The sequence below is a fragment of the Mustela lutreola genome, chromosome 6 (genome assembly GCF_030435805.1).
Source record: "Mustela lutreola isolate mMusLut2 chromosome 6, mMusLut2.pri, whole genome shotgun sequence".
Lineage (NCBI taxonomy): Eukaryota > Metazoa > Chordata > Mammalia > Carnivora > Mustelidae > Mustela > Mustela lutreola.
The window spans coordinates 24,141,721-24,154,876 of NC_081295.1; the positions used below are offsets into that span (position 1 = coordinate 24,141,721).

The 13,156-nt window shown below is 46.4% G+C and overlaps 1 protein-coding gene across 10 annotated transcripts in view; it reads left to right on the forward strand.

Moving 5' to 3' along the window:
- The window catches only part of SCML4 (Scm polycomb group protein like 4), a 99,576-nt gene that overhangs the window by 64,409 nt on the left and 22,011 nt on the right, over positions 1-13,156 (forward strand). For all 10 annotated transcript variants that reach the window (XR_009354515.1, XR_009354514.1, XM_059176950.1 and 7 more), the window contains 2 exons: positions 108-308; positions 4,634-4,828. Coding sequence is in view for 8 of the 10 variants with exons in the window: in XM_059176950.1 (XP_059032933.1) it covers positions 108-308; positions 4,634-4,828 (396 nt within the window). In the remaining 2 variants the exon portion in view is untranslated. The remainder of the gene's footprint in view (positions 1-107; positions 309-4,633; positions 4,829-13,156) is intronic.

The following is a 13,156-nucleotide window of genomic DNA, read 5'->3' on the forward strand; positions in this document are numbered from 1 at the left end:
CCCAAGGGCCAGGAGGGCACAGCTGAGGCATCCCTCGTGCACACAGAAACAGCCCCCTGGCCTAACACAACCAATGCTGAGGACTTTGTGGGTCTCTGTTTCCACAGTCTGCCTCTACATCAATAAGCAAGCCAATGCAGGGCCGTACTTGGAGAGGAGGAAGCTGCAGCAGCTCCCCGAGCACTTCGGGCCTGAGAGGCCGTCAGCAGTCTTGCAGCAGGCCGTGCAAGCATGCATCGACTGTGCCCACCAGCAGAAGTTGGTCTTCTCCCTGGTCAAACAGGGCTATGGCGGTGAGATGGTGTCAGGTAAGGCCCTGGGGGCAGGTTGTGTGAGGAGGGTGTGGGGGTCTCTCTGAAGAGGGAAGAAGCCATAATCAGGCTTGGGGGACAGTGGTTGTAGCCAGGGTCTGTCTTTCATCTGCTGGGCTCCGGGGGCCTTAACCATAAGCCTCTGTGCTGGAGGTTTCTCTCTGGGTTCGAGGAGAAGATGCTTCTGGTCCTGGACAAGAAGACTGAGCATCTGAATCCTCTTTCACTGCCCCCTACTTCCGGATCATCAGTAAATCCTGTTGCTCTTACTTCAACATGTATCCAGAATCCAGCCACGTTTCACCACTCAGAGCAGCCGTTCTGATTCTTTAAAATTCAAAGTCAGATCATGGCCCTCCTCTGTCCTGCACCTTCCGTGGTTCTCATCTCACTCCAAGAGAAAGCCCACGTCCTTACGAGGACCCAGAAGTCCTAAGTGACCTGGCTCTGACGACCTTTTCAATCTCCTAGTCAATTCTCCTTAGTCCCCACTCTGCTGCAGCTACAGTGGCCTTCTTGCTGCTCCCTCTGCTATCTCCAGCCACGCTCTTGCCTCAGGGTGTTTGTCCCTGCTGATCTATCTGGAATGCTCTTCCATTGGCTGTCCATGTGTGACTTGCTCCCGAAATTTCTTCAAAAGGTTTCAAATGGCGCCTTATCCAAGAGCCTTATTCTGACCATTCTGTCTAAAATATCAGCCCTTGTCACTATCTGTTCTGCTTTACTCTACCTCATTCTTTCTTCCTGTCATGTATCACCACGCAGGGCAGTGGAGAAGCTCATGGTTCCAAGCACCTCTCAAGGGCTGGGTTGTTGGTTTTTTAAAAGATGCTTCAAGGCCATTCTCTTCTCCCATTGTCACCACTGTCCTCCAGTTTCAGCCCCACCCAAGGCTCTCTACACAACTGTTGTCACCACCTGCCATTAAGCCCTAGAACACCGGGTCTTTGCAAGATGTCTTGATTCCAAGGGGACATACTGATGTTGTCTTTGGCCCAGCCTCAAGGTCATGGCTTCCATATCACCAGGGAATAGGGAGAAGATTCCGCAGCAATTGGGGTGGTGCAGGTAACCCTGCCAACTGTCTAAGGGAAGCAGGGGAGGGGTGACTTTACTGTCTCTGGTATTTTATTTAACCCTAGATCTCCAGGGCTTTGGAGGCATGGAGGTTGTCCAACACAGCTTCCCCAGCTGTGATTGGTTCCGCCCACCTTCTGGAGCTCCCTCTGAGCAGGAAGTTGGGTCTGACTTGCTGGTAACTGATTAAAATAGAACTTGGCAAGGTTCAGGTGCCATGTGTCTTACCCAGGGTGACTTTTAAGAAACTTTAGCAGAAGCAGAGACAAGAGGAAGAAGTACTGCACTGGTAGAGGCCAGGAGGAGGGTCTTGTTGTCAGCCTTCTGAGAACCCACTGGCCATTCTTCTCCAGATTCTTGTCTGAGAGCCTGGTTCACAAACCTGGGCTGCCCTCTGAGGTTGAAGGCCTTGTTCTTTCCCTTGCTGAGTAGCAAGTGTCAAGACACAGACATGGTGCTAAGAGAAAGCTATTCCTGTACCGTGTGCCCATCCTCTTGAGCAAATCCCATCTAACTGAGCTCTTTACAGCTCCTCTCCCTAAGCCGGGAGAGCCAACCCCATCTTCTCTGCTCTTCTGCACAGTCTTTCTGTGGCCACAAGGGCCTTGGCACTGGGGGGGCAGGTTCTGCAGTGCCTGGTGCCAACACAAGCCTGGACAGAGCCCTGCTGCCGACTTTCCCTTGGCTGAGGGATTCCCAGAGTCCAGAGCTCAGCACGTGGTCTTAGTGTCTTGGAGAATGCAGTAGCCCTGGGGGACTCCTTATGCTACCTCCTTGAGGTTGCAAAGTGGCAAGATGGTCTTTCACATTACCAATGGTGGTATGGAAGCTCAGAGAGCCTATGATAGCCCCAAGATGGCTCATGGAGGGACTCAAGGAGAAATAGTTAGACTCTCCCACTTTGTACTTATCCTTAGTACTCTCCCACTTTGTACTTAACCTAATCCTTAGGGCACTGCTTTCCCAATGTTCCCATGGCACAACACAGGAAATGGTGATGTTGGTGCTGGCACAGTGGGCAAAAGGAACCAGACTGCCATGGGTAGGCCTAGGGCCATCCCAAAGGCTAAACGAGCAGTATTGCAGTTCCCCATAAGCCTCGTGCTCTGCCCGAGCCACACTATCCCAGAGGGGTTAACCTCATGGTGTCAAAAATGCCACGGCTGCTTTTAGCAGGTGGCCCTTCCAGGCACCTCTGGGAGTGTATGCACACTCATCTATGGGACAGAGCCAATGACCCCAGTCTCTCCTTTTGTGGGTTCAGTTTCCATCACGCTTGGTCTTCTAAAATATTGGAGGCCAATGGCAATGCTCACACTAAGAGGGAATTTCCAGAGTGTCTGAGTGGCTAGGATAAACCCATTAGGTGGGCACATGGCGGCTCTTTGCTGGCTCTCCCAAATAGAGTCACCCAGAGTGTTAATGTGACAGGCAAGTGCCACTTAGAGGCCATATGAGCCAGAAAAATCACTCTATGCCCTCTTCTCAATCTCCTCACCTGTAACATGAGGTAATAACCTCTCGTCTACTGTCCTCACAGGATAGTCAGGAGGGCTGAATTAGGGGATGAATATGAAGCCTCTTGTCAAACTATAAAGAGCTATACACACACAAAAAAAATGGATTCTTTTGATTTCCTAATTAAAATGGGCTGTTTTGTTTTAGTTCTAAAATCAAAACTAGTCCTAGTGTTGCCCCTTGCCCCAGCCCCTGCCATGCTCCTGCCTTTGGGAGATAAAACATGAAAAACAGGGCTGCCCTCTAGGTGTTGACAATGAGTGGCCAAGGCCTGGCTGGGAGCAGAGTGTCCTCTTAGGGTCTGCTCTAGTGTTCCTCTCCGTGGAGCTGGTACACAAGCTTCATGGGGTGAGAGAGACCCTGAGGACAATTACAGAAAGGAACATGCTGGAAGTTAACATATTTCTTCTAAATCCCAGTAACCCTGTAGACATCGGATTTCATCTAGAATCACCATGGATAGATTACTGTTTTTTTTTTTTTTGAAGACATCTTCCCAGAAGAGCAGAAAGAACCCTGAATTCTGTGTTGCTGGGTTAGATCTAGAGACGTCAGCATGAACTCAGGTTTATTTGGGTATCTATCTATCTAGATCTAGACCTACCTATCAGTCTACTGACTGACCTAGCTCTATCCATCTCTCTCTCTCTAAACATATATATATAGAGAGAGGGAGAGAGAGAGAGAGATAATCATAATAGGATTGTATACATGCATATATTTCTTAGCTCTCCCCACGGAAAAGAACCTGGAGTTACTGACACTCCAGTAACAAGGAGCATATCCAGTGCCCAAATCTTGATTTCTAGATATCACACTTTCGTAACAAGGAATTGGAGCCGTTGGAGAAATGGCTGGTTTTAGGGCAGGGGCAGGGAAATTGAAGATGAATCTGAAACATATTGAAGTTTCAATAATCAACAAGTTGTTAAAAAAAAAAAAATGGGGGCATGTCATAGGGATGCAGGGCACTGGAAGTCCCAAAGACAAAAGATGGAACAATTTGAGCAACAAAATAAATAACAAAGTATTGTATAACCCGTGGTACAAAATAAATATATGGGTCTATACTGATATCAATAAATGATTGAATAAATGAATGACTGAATGGAGGAAAATGGACAGTTCTTTCTTATAGAAGAATTCTGAATAATAGGGAAGACTCTTCCCTCCTCAGGAGGTAGAGCTTAATCCTCCACTACCCTTGAGTATGGGCACAACTTTTGTTGTTTGGAATGGAATATGGAGAGTACAGTGGAGAAGTGCAGCAAATCCCATCTGGCCAGGCGTTGAAGGCTGACATCCCAGGGATGTCATGTGGACATCCCATATCTCTGATCTGATGCGATGAGAGGGGCACTTCCTGTCTTCCCCCAAAACATTAATCCCACTCAGATCATGACAAAACATCAGATAAACCCCAACTGAGGGACACTTTACAAAATACCTGACTGATACTCTTCAAAACTGTCAAGGTAATTCGCAACAAGGAAAGACTGGGAACCAGTGCCAAACCAGAGGAGACTCAGGAGACATGACTACTAAACGCAGGGTAGGCTCCTGGGTAAGATCCTGGAAAACAAACAGGGCAATGAGTGAAGAAACAGGTGAAATCTGAATAAAGCTTAGTTAAAACCAAGGCACAACTGCACGAACAAAAACCTCTTCCCATGGCCCTGTGGCTTTCTTGTGCCCCACTCTGAGTGGCTGTCTCTGTGGCTTTCCAGTCTCAGCATCCTTCGATGGGAAACAGCACCTGAGGAGCCTGCCTGTGGTGAACAGTGTTGGGTATGTCCTTCGCTTCCTCGCCAAGCTGTGCCGAAGCCTCCTGTGTGATGACCTCTTCAGCCACCAGCCCTTCTCCAAGGGCTCCAGTGGCTCTGAGGAAGCCCAGGAGAAGAAGGAAGGCAGGATGGAGTCAGGTAGGCTTTGTTTGTCTGTCTTCCCTGTCCCTGAGGTGGTGCCAAGTGTCCCTGCCTTCCTGGGAGATGAAGGCTCCCAGGCTGCCTCGCTGCCAGCCCCCACCCCGGGAGAGCTCAGGCATGGCCAGGACACAGGGTATCTAGACAGTTCTCACCCAGGCTGCAGTGGGAAGAGATTGCCCCAGCTACTGAGAGCTGAAGTTATAGCTTTCAGACTTATGTTGCTAGAATTTAGATAATGAGACCACATCACATATAATGAATTATTTTCTTCACTCCTCTAATTTAGACTCTTGGGCACTTATCCATCACTGTTGAGTCATGGAAAGACTATGACACTAAGGAACTCAGAAATCCTGAAAAAACTAGGGCTAAGAAATAGAGTCTTGCCTGGGGGCCTTGCCTGGGGGCCTCAGATACCCACTCATGTCAATAAATAGTGTTGCTGCAGGGATTGGACCAGGCCATGAATCAAATATGTTTTTCAGTAAGAGTTAGTGTTTCTCTCTCATCACAGGATGGAAAGTGATCCAGGGGCTGAGTGCTTTTTGTTGCAGAGTAGCTTAGCATGGGGAAGTTGGAGGAAAGGATAATAAGGGCATGTAGGGGCCACACATTATGTGCTCAGGGGCTAGATACCTCCACTTAGCAGCCCTGAGTTATGGGTTTGTAAAAAGTTGAACATGACTCTAGGCTCTGGATTTCAGTTTACCAAGAATGAGCCAAAATGTTGCCTTTCTTCTTTCTCTGGAAGCAGTATTGTTGATATATAAAAAACACATAGCCAGTGAAACTGGAATCTAGTCATTATGTCATTCTACAAACATTTGCTGAACACTCTTCTGTTCCACGCACCTTCTGTTCCAAGGTCTCTACATGAGACCTCATATTGTATTAAGACAAATACATGAGCTAGGGGAAGTTTTTGAAGTATAAAGTGACCACTACAGATAATGAAAAATAAATACATTTGCAGGTATGTGCTCACAGATAGGCTTAGAGCCTTCAAAAGAAAGATGCTTATAATAAGTGTGGCTATATTTTGAGCTTAAGAGGACAGCAGGGAAGGATAAATCTAGATTTTTAGCATAGTTTTTTTTTTTTTTAAGATACTGTCAAGAACTCCATTTACAATTTTACATTAATCTGTCTGAGATCTGGGAAACAGGAAGAAATTTGGCCTTTGCAATGAAAGCTGGCTAATTAAATATAGTCTATGTGAGCCAACACCACATGCATTTGTGGGTTTTTTTTTTTTTTTTGCTTTGTTTTGTTTGTTTGTTTGTTTGTTTGTTTGTTTGATATCTCTATATGTGCAAGCTTGGGAAAATATTTTCTTCTCTCTGGGCCTCCATTTCCTAAATGAGGTGTTGGGGTTGCTTGTGCACAGTGTGCCTTCTAATTCTGGCAGTATGAATCTGGCCTCTCCTGTAAGTCTTAGCTGACTCAGGAACATATCCTAAAGCTCATGTATTTTCTAGTGAATCTTGTAATGAGAATAGCAGAATGGTCTGATTTAGCTGTGCAATCCATTAAATCACTGTTACATTGAATAAGCAATGACCCATAAGATGTAATCATAAAGCTATGTCTCTCATTCTTTAAATATATCCTGTGGGACCACTTTGTTCCTATCCATGGATGAAATTTTGGACAAATCTTGTAACTTTTCTTGCTCCTTCAAGTAACAAAACATTCTCTAGTCAATAACTGATATATCTAGGTCAGTGTAATAATCAAACTTAATATTTCACACAAAGATATAGCTACTCCCCATTCTCAGTTCGGACCTGCTTCAGGACAATTGGCTTTTCTCTCCACCTCACACCTAACTTTGTGTTTTTGCCCTCTCCCACATCTAACTAATAATGATTTTGAATCCTTCATGACCAGAGTAAGGGAAGGAAGAGAGGCAAGAGGTAGGAGGAGAGTTTTTACTCGACTAATCCTGCTGTGAGTTGGTATCATACTCCCAAGTTCTAGCAGGTGTTGAAAGCTGATTCTTCATTCTATGGGCTCTTACATGAACATTTTGGTGATCCTACCATCTCTCACCTGCACTTTCCCAGACATGGACAAATATAATTCTTCTCTGGTTGGCTACCTGCTCACTTAAAATTCCTTCCACAGCCCCAAATCTGCAGTTAGATCTCTAGCTTCTTTCTGCAGAAGCCCCCTTGTGCCTCCAGTCCCACAGAAAGAACCTCAGATGATCTTACTTTTTTTTAGAAAAAGGGGAGAGGGAAGAGAAAGGCAGAGGAAGAGGGAGTGAGAGAATCCCAAATAGGCTGCACACCCAGTGCAGATTCCCACATGGGGCTCAATCTCATACCCTGAGATCATGCCGGAGCCAAAATGAAGTCAGATGTTTAACCAACTGAGCCACCCAGGTGCCCCAAAATCTTACTTTAGATCTCTCTTCTGATGGCCAACATCTGGTCCCTGAAAAACACTACATATCCTTTGGCCAAACAAACTGGGCATACAGACTGCCATCAGAGTTGCCAGATTTTTTGATTTCTCATGGGAATCAAACAATAATCCATTGTGTCTCTCAAGCTCCAGGGACAGAAATCAAGCTAGTCACGTGGCACTGAAGCTCTTGGGAATACACTAGACATTTCTCTCCATAATTCATCTCCAAGTTAACGTATTTCTCAACCTCTACATTTCTTTTGCAGGCTGGGTGTAGGTGGTCACCTATAGGTATAAAACTGGCTTTCCACCATCTTTTTTTTTTTCAAGATCTGCACACTTCACTCTACCTTGGGTTGTCTGTTGTCTTGCAGCCTCAGCCAAAACTGAAACTAAAATGGTTTCATTTCAACATCCTGTCTCAGGAGCCTCCCTTCAACTTTCCTTACATGATTACTGAGGAAACTCTTGCCTTGGTTTCTACTATAGTCTCTCCCAAGTTCACCATGCTGGAGGAAGTTCCAGAGCTTTCCCCGGAACAGTGTTGCTGCCTCACTTCTTCCCCTGATTGAAACAGTTATTTCTACCCCAAAGCTGCTTTCCTTCCTAATTGGTCTGGCTTTGGAAGCAATGACTTGAACTGTCTTCATGAGCTCTTCCCCAGCCCATGGCTGATTTGAAAAAAATGAATTGCTCCAAACCAGCCAACCTTGTGGACATTGTTTCTCATGCCCTAGGTGCTGCAGAACCGAGTGCAGTGTGTCTCATGTGTCTGGGAGCCTCAGGGAAGGTGGAAGAAGCAGCTATGTCACTATAGGCTCTAAACAACCCCCTTTCCACATGGCTTTTCCACCAGTCAGCCTCAAATGACACCAGTAGAGAGTTTGCCTTTAGATTAAGACATTGGCTCTGTAGGACTGCCTTGTCCAATTTCCTTTAAAGGGTAACACATCAAATTATTATCACTTCAGATGAAGAATTAGCTTCTCACCGCCCTCCCCCTTTCCCACTACTGTGGCAAGAAGCACACATATAAGAGGGGAAGGATGGAGGCCATAGTTGATTTTAGGCTCCAGATCCCTCCAAAGGACCTCATTGTCCCTAAACACGACGGCACAGTCTTGAGCTCATTTGAACCAAGTGGTTCTCTGCCCCAGTGCAGTTCAATTAGAGCTGTAACCTATCAGAGTTTGTCCACGCTCATTAGAGCATTTCCAGAAGACAGTTAATCAGACAATAAGAAAAGGAAAAACCATGACAGCTAAGGAACTATCAAAGAAACAAGGTCTGTGGCCAAAAAATGGACAATTTGGTGGAAGCCATGATTTTCCGATCCACTGTATGACAGCAGGCCATGCAGACCTGTTTTCGGTGGTTCTGGTGGTAGATTTAATCAAATCTAAGGTCTTGCCACTCAAACTCTGGTCAATTCTCACCTGAGAAGGGTAAAAACTCAGAGGTCCTCCTACACTCTTGAACAAGAAACCCCAGGTGTTTTGAAGACACATGATAGTTTGAGAAGCAAGGATTTAGGGTAATACTCTCCCAGCTAGACAACGTGGCAGCTGAGGAGCCAGGTGGAACTCCTACCAGACGGCACCCTAAGGGTCAGGTGGGGTTGTATTCATAAGGAACTTGGCAAAGACAAAGCCATTGAAGTAGAGATCTACTATTCTAGAGATCACTACCATTCAGTGAATGCTTGAATGGTAGTGATCTCCCCATTAGGGGTGACAAGGGCAGAGGCCCACTTTTTAGGGCCATGAGGCGGAACACCAGCAACCCAAAACAGAAGTAGGAGCAAGATGTCACTGCTGGAGTGTTAGAGTCTAGCTTTGGGCAGATGGGGCCCCAGAAACACCAGTGAGGGACCCCCCACAGGTGAAAGTGAGGATACCAAGACAGAGCAGCTCACATTGGAAGAATAGAGGCCATCTTCCACATCTCTTTCTCAGAGCATTCAAATAGAAAGTTTCTCCTGTGATCTTTTTCTTATGTCTGAGGAAAAACCAGACTACCTACTAGGCTTCCTGTATCCAGTCTGGAAGGTGTCAAGTTCTTGGCTTGAAATCAGGAACTTGGGTCATTTCCCTTAATTCTATTACCTGACAGCCACACGTGGTATGTGTTTTAGAAAATAGAGCAGCTTTCTGGTGCTTTAGAAGAATGGAGGCAGAAACGCGGATTCCATAGCACTTTGGTTCTGTCAAAAGCCGTGGGATGGGGGCGCCTGGGTGGCTAAGTGGGTTGGGCCTCTGCCTTCGGCTCAGATCGTGATCTCAGGGTGCTGGGATTGAGCCCCACATCCGGCTCTCTGCTCAGCAGGGAGCCTGCTTCCTCCTCTCTCTCTGCCTGCCTCTCTGCCTACTTGCGATCCCTCTCTCTGTTAAATAAATAAATAAAATCTTAAAAAAAAAAAAAAAAAAAAAAAAGCCGTGGGATGATCATAGGGAAATTTTACCTTACCTCTGAATCCTGAGGAGAAAAGCCCGCAATTATAAATACACTTTCGCCAGTGTTTTCCAGACTTAGTGTGCTCAGGAACCACCTGGTGTTTTGTTAAAGTGTGGATTCTAGCCTCGGTGGGGCTGGCCTGGGGCCCGAGAGTCTGCATATGTAACAGGTGCGCCCGTGGACTGGTGTTGCTGCCGGTCGGTGACCGCACTTGGCATGATAAAGCGTGGGCTGGCAGAGTTCTGGCTGCCTAGGGAAATGTATCATTTATTTCAGGTTTTTAGTAAAATAAGTCTATTTGCACTAGGACAATGACCACACACACACTGTACAACTGTTCAAAGATGAACCAACGCCCATGGAGAGGAGAGGGACAGAGTGGTCGGGTGAGATGGCAGGGGTACAAATGCGGGTGAGAAAGAGGAGGTTTGCTGCACTGCTGAGAAGGGTGAACAGGGCTAAGAACCATGGCAGGCAAAGTCCTCAGTGGGGCCTGGCCACCTTCCACAGCAGGGTCCCTGCCGTGCTCCAGGCTTCCCCGAATCCTGAGAAGATGTCCACGTGTTCTCCCAGACCCTTGTTTACCCGTCCTCGGTGGCACGTCATTTTGCCTTCTACTGCAAGCATCTGGGTCCAGATCTCATCTCCCTGCTGGGTAGATTGGGGGGCGGAGCCTGGGACGGAATGAGGCTGCGGCAAATATTTACGGCTTGAATTCGGTGCAACACAATGGAATACATCGTCCGCTCACCAAGAGTAGAGGAGATCTCTGGGAACCACAGATGTGATAGCTGAGCTCTTCTGCAAGATCTAATTTAGTGATTGGTTTCCTGCCTTTTGAAGTTTTAACGCGATGGGAACAAACTGTTTACTTTTTCTTGAGAAGCTTTCTTGATACACAGACGGGAGGGGTGGGAGATGACGAGAGACATTTGTTCTTGAAGCTTGGTGTTTTGGGCCTTGACTGGTGGTCTTTGAGCCAGGCATTGGGCAACTAGCAGCAGAACAGCCATGCCCAGTGTGCTCCATTACAGTTGAACCTATGTACCCAGGCTTTAGAAATCAAATCAGCTTCCTTGTTAAGCTGCAAATCCATCTAATACTATAGCTCTACAGAGAAAGACTATACATGGAATACTTATCTTTCCAAAAGATTGTTTATTTCTAAAAGGAAAGAGAGTTTATCAAGAGCCATGAGTTAGATGACATAGAAACAGCCATTTAGTCAGCACACATTTAGTGAGCTTTCCCATTTGGGATGCACTGAGGCCCAAAAGGTCAAGGCCACTTGCTCAGAGCCACAGAGAAAGGCTACAGCAGGGAGGAGATTGTGCCCAGGTCTTCTCTTCCCCAACCCTTTGCTTTCCTCCCAAGCCGGTCGTCGCTTGGGTCCTATTACCCGTCACTTGCCAGGGAGTACACCCCGTGTGCCCCCAGCTCAGAAGCCTGACTGCACACAATGGTGCTCACACATGGCTTGGGGTACACCTGTGTCACTTCATCCCACAAACATAGAACAAAACAAACCTCAACCGCCATTTAGCAAAATCCAGGCAGAAACTGTACTCCCAAGTATATCAATTTGCTTTTCTCCTTCTGGGTTTCCTATCTTGGCCCCAAGGAGTGTTTCTTCCTTGTCCCCAGGCTCTGGGCACACCCTTGCTGGAGGACATCCATAGGACAGGCAGAACCCATCACTCCAGACACCAGGAGAGCTCTCTTATCTTCACAAAACTCACAGGGAGGGGCCTGCTCCACCTGACATTAGGCATCATTTGACTTGGTACTTTATTTTGAGGATTTATTCATTTATTTTGAGATAACACATGAGTGAGTGAGTGGGGGGTAGGACAGAGGGAGAGAGAGAGAATCTCAAGCAGGCTCGCCGCTGACCCTGGAGCCAGACACGGGACTCTATCTCATGATCCTGAGATCACAACCTGAGCTGAAATCAAGAGTTGGAAACTTACCTGACTTAGCCACCCAGGCACCCCTCGACCTGTTATTTTATTTTATTTTTATTTTATTTGACAGAGATCACGTGTAGGCAGAGAGGCAGGCAGAGGGGAAAACATGCTCCCTGCCAAGCAGAGAGCCTGATGTAGGGCTCGATCCCAGGACCCTGGGATCATGACCTGAGCCGAAGGCAGAGGCTTTAACCCACTGAGCCACCCAGGAGCCCCTTGAATTGTTATTTTAAATAATATGTGGAATAAAGGAGGCAAACAAAACAAACAACAACAAAAAGGAAGTTGTGTTATACCAGATTCCCTTGCAGCCGCTTATCTCCCAGTGCAGGCCAGTGTCTGGAGCTATGTTCACCTTGTCCCAGACAGGGGGCCACGAAAGCAAAGTGAGTGGTTCTCTTCTCAAGCTGCGTGTTGGAAAGAGGGTCATTTGGGAGGAGAACAAAGTATCAGCACCAAGCTCAGGTGTTAAGAATCCTCTGAGAATAAATGAAACAAGTTGGGATCTGGAGGAAGACAAACCATAAGAGACTCTTAATCTCACAAAACAAACTGAGGGTGACCGGAGGGAGGGGGTTATGGAGGGGGGGTGGGGTTATGGACAATGGGGAGGGTATGTGCTATGGTGAGTGCTGTGAAGTGTGTAAACCTGGAGATACACAGACCTGTACCCCTGGGGCTAATAGTACATTATATGCTAATTTAAAAAAAAAAAAAAAAAAAAAAGAACCCTCTGAGAAAGTTTTGTTGGAAAAGTTCAAAGAGGAGTGTCCACAGGTCTGCAGCAAATACAAAGGCCTTCCTATATTTTCAGACAGCTAGGTCCCGGGCAAGCCTGGCCAGCGCTCCCACGGCAAAACATGGGGAGTGTTTGTCAGAGCAGGACTCCTGATCTTAGCTCTGGCCCTGGGCGTCAGTATGAGTTTATTTAGGGAAATTTAGGTATTACGCTTCCAATTATATCATTCATTAAATGATAATGTCTGTACACATTTTTAAAAACCGCACTAGGGATGCCTGGCTGGCTCGGTCAGTAGAGCATGAGACTCTTGATCTCAGAGTTGGAAGTTTGAGCCCCACATGGGGTGTGAGATCACTTAAAAAAAAATAAATAAAATCTTTTTTTTAAAAAATTGAGCTAAAGGGGAAAAATAGAATCTCATGAAAAAGGCCTGAGTTCTGTGGAGTTTAAAATCGTTTTTCTTCAATGTTCAGTAACTTACTGAACCTCTTTGCATTGCAAGCCTTTTGTTCTCTTTTGAGTCCTGTAGATACTGAGGAAACACGAGATAAGTGTTCAATAATGATAGTTAAATGCACAAATGTTCCAATTAAGCCAGGATATAACCCTCTGAGATAAACTTCATGAACTCTCTCCTATTACCGGGTAGCGTGTTGGTCTCATACGTAAGCAGTAAACCGTTGGCTGAAAAAAAATCCCATCAACTTTCTGGCAGAGAACTGAACAAGCATTCTGAGGCCGATACATCAT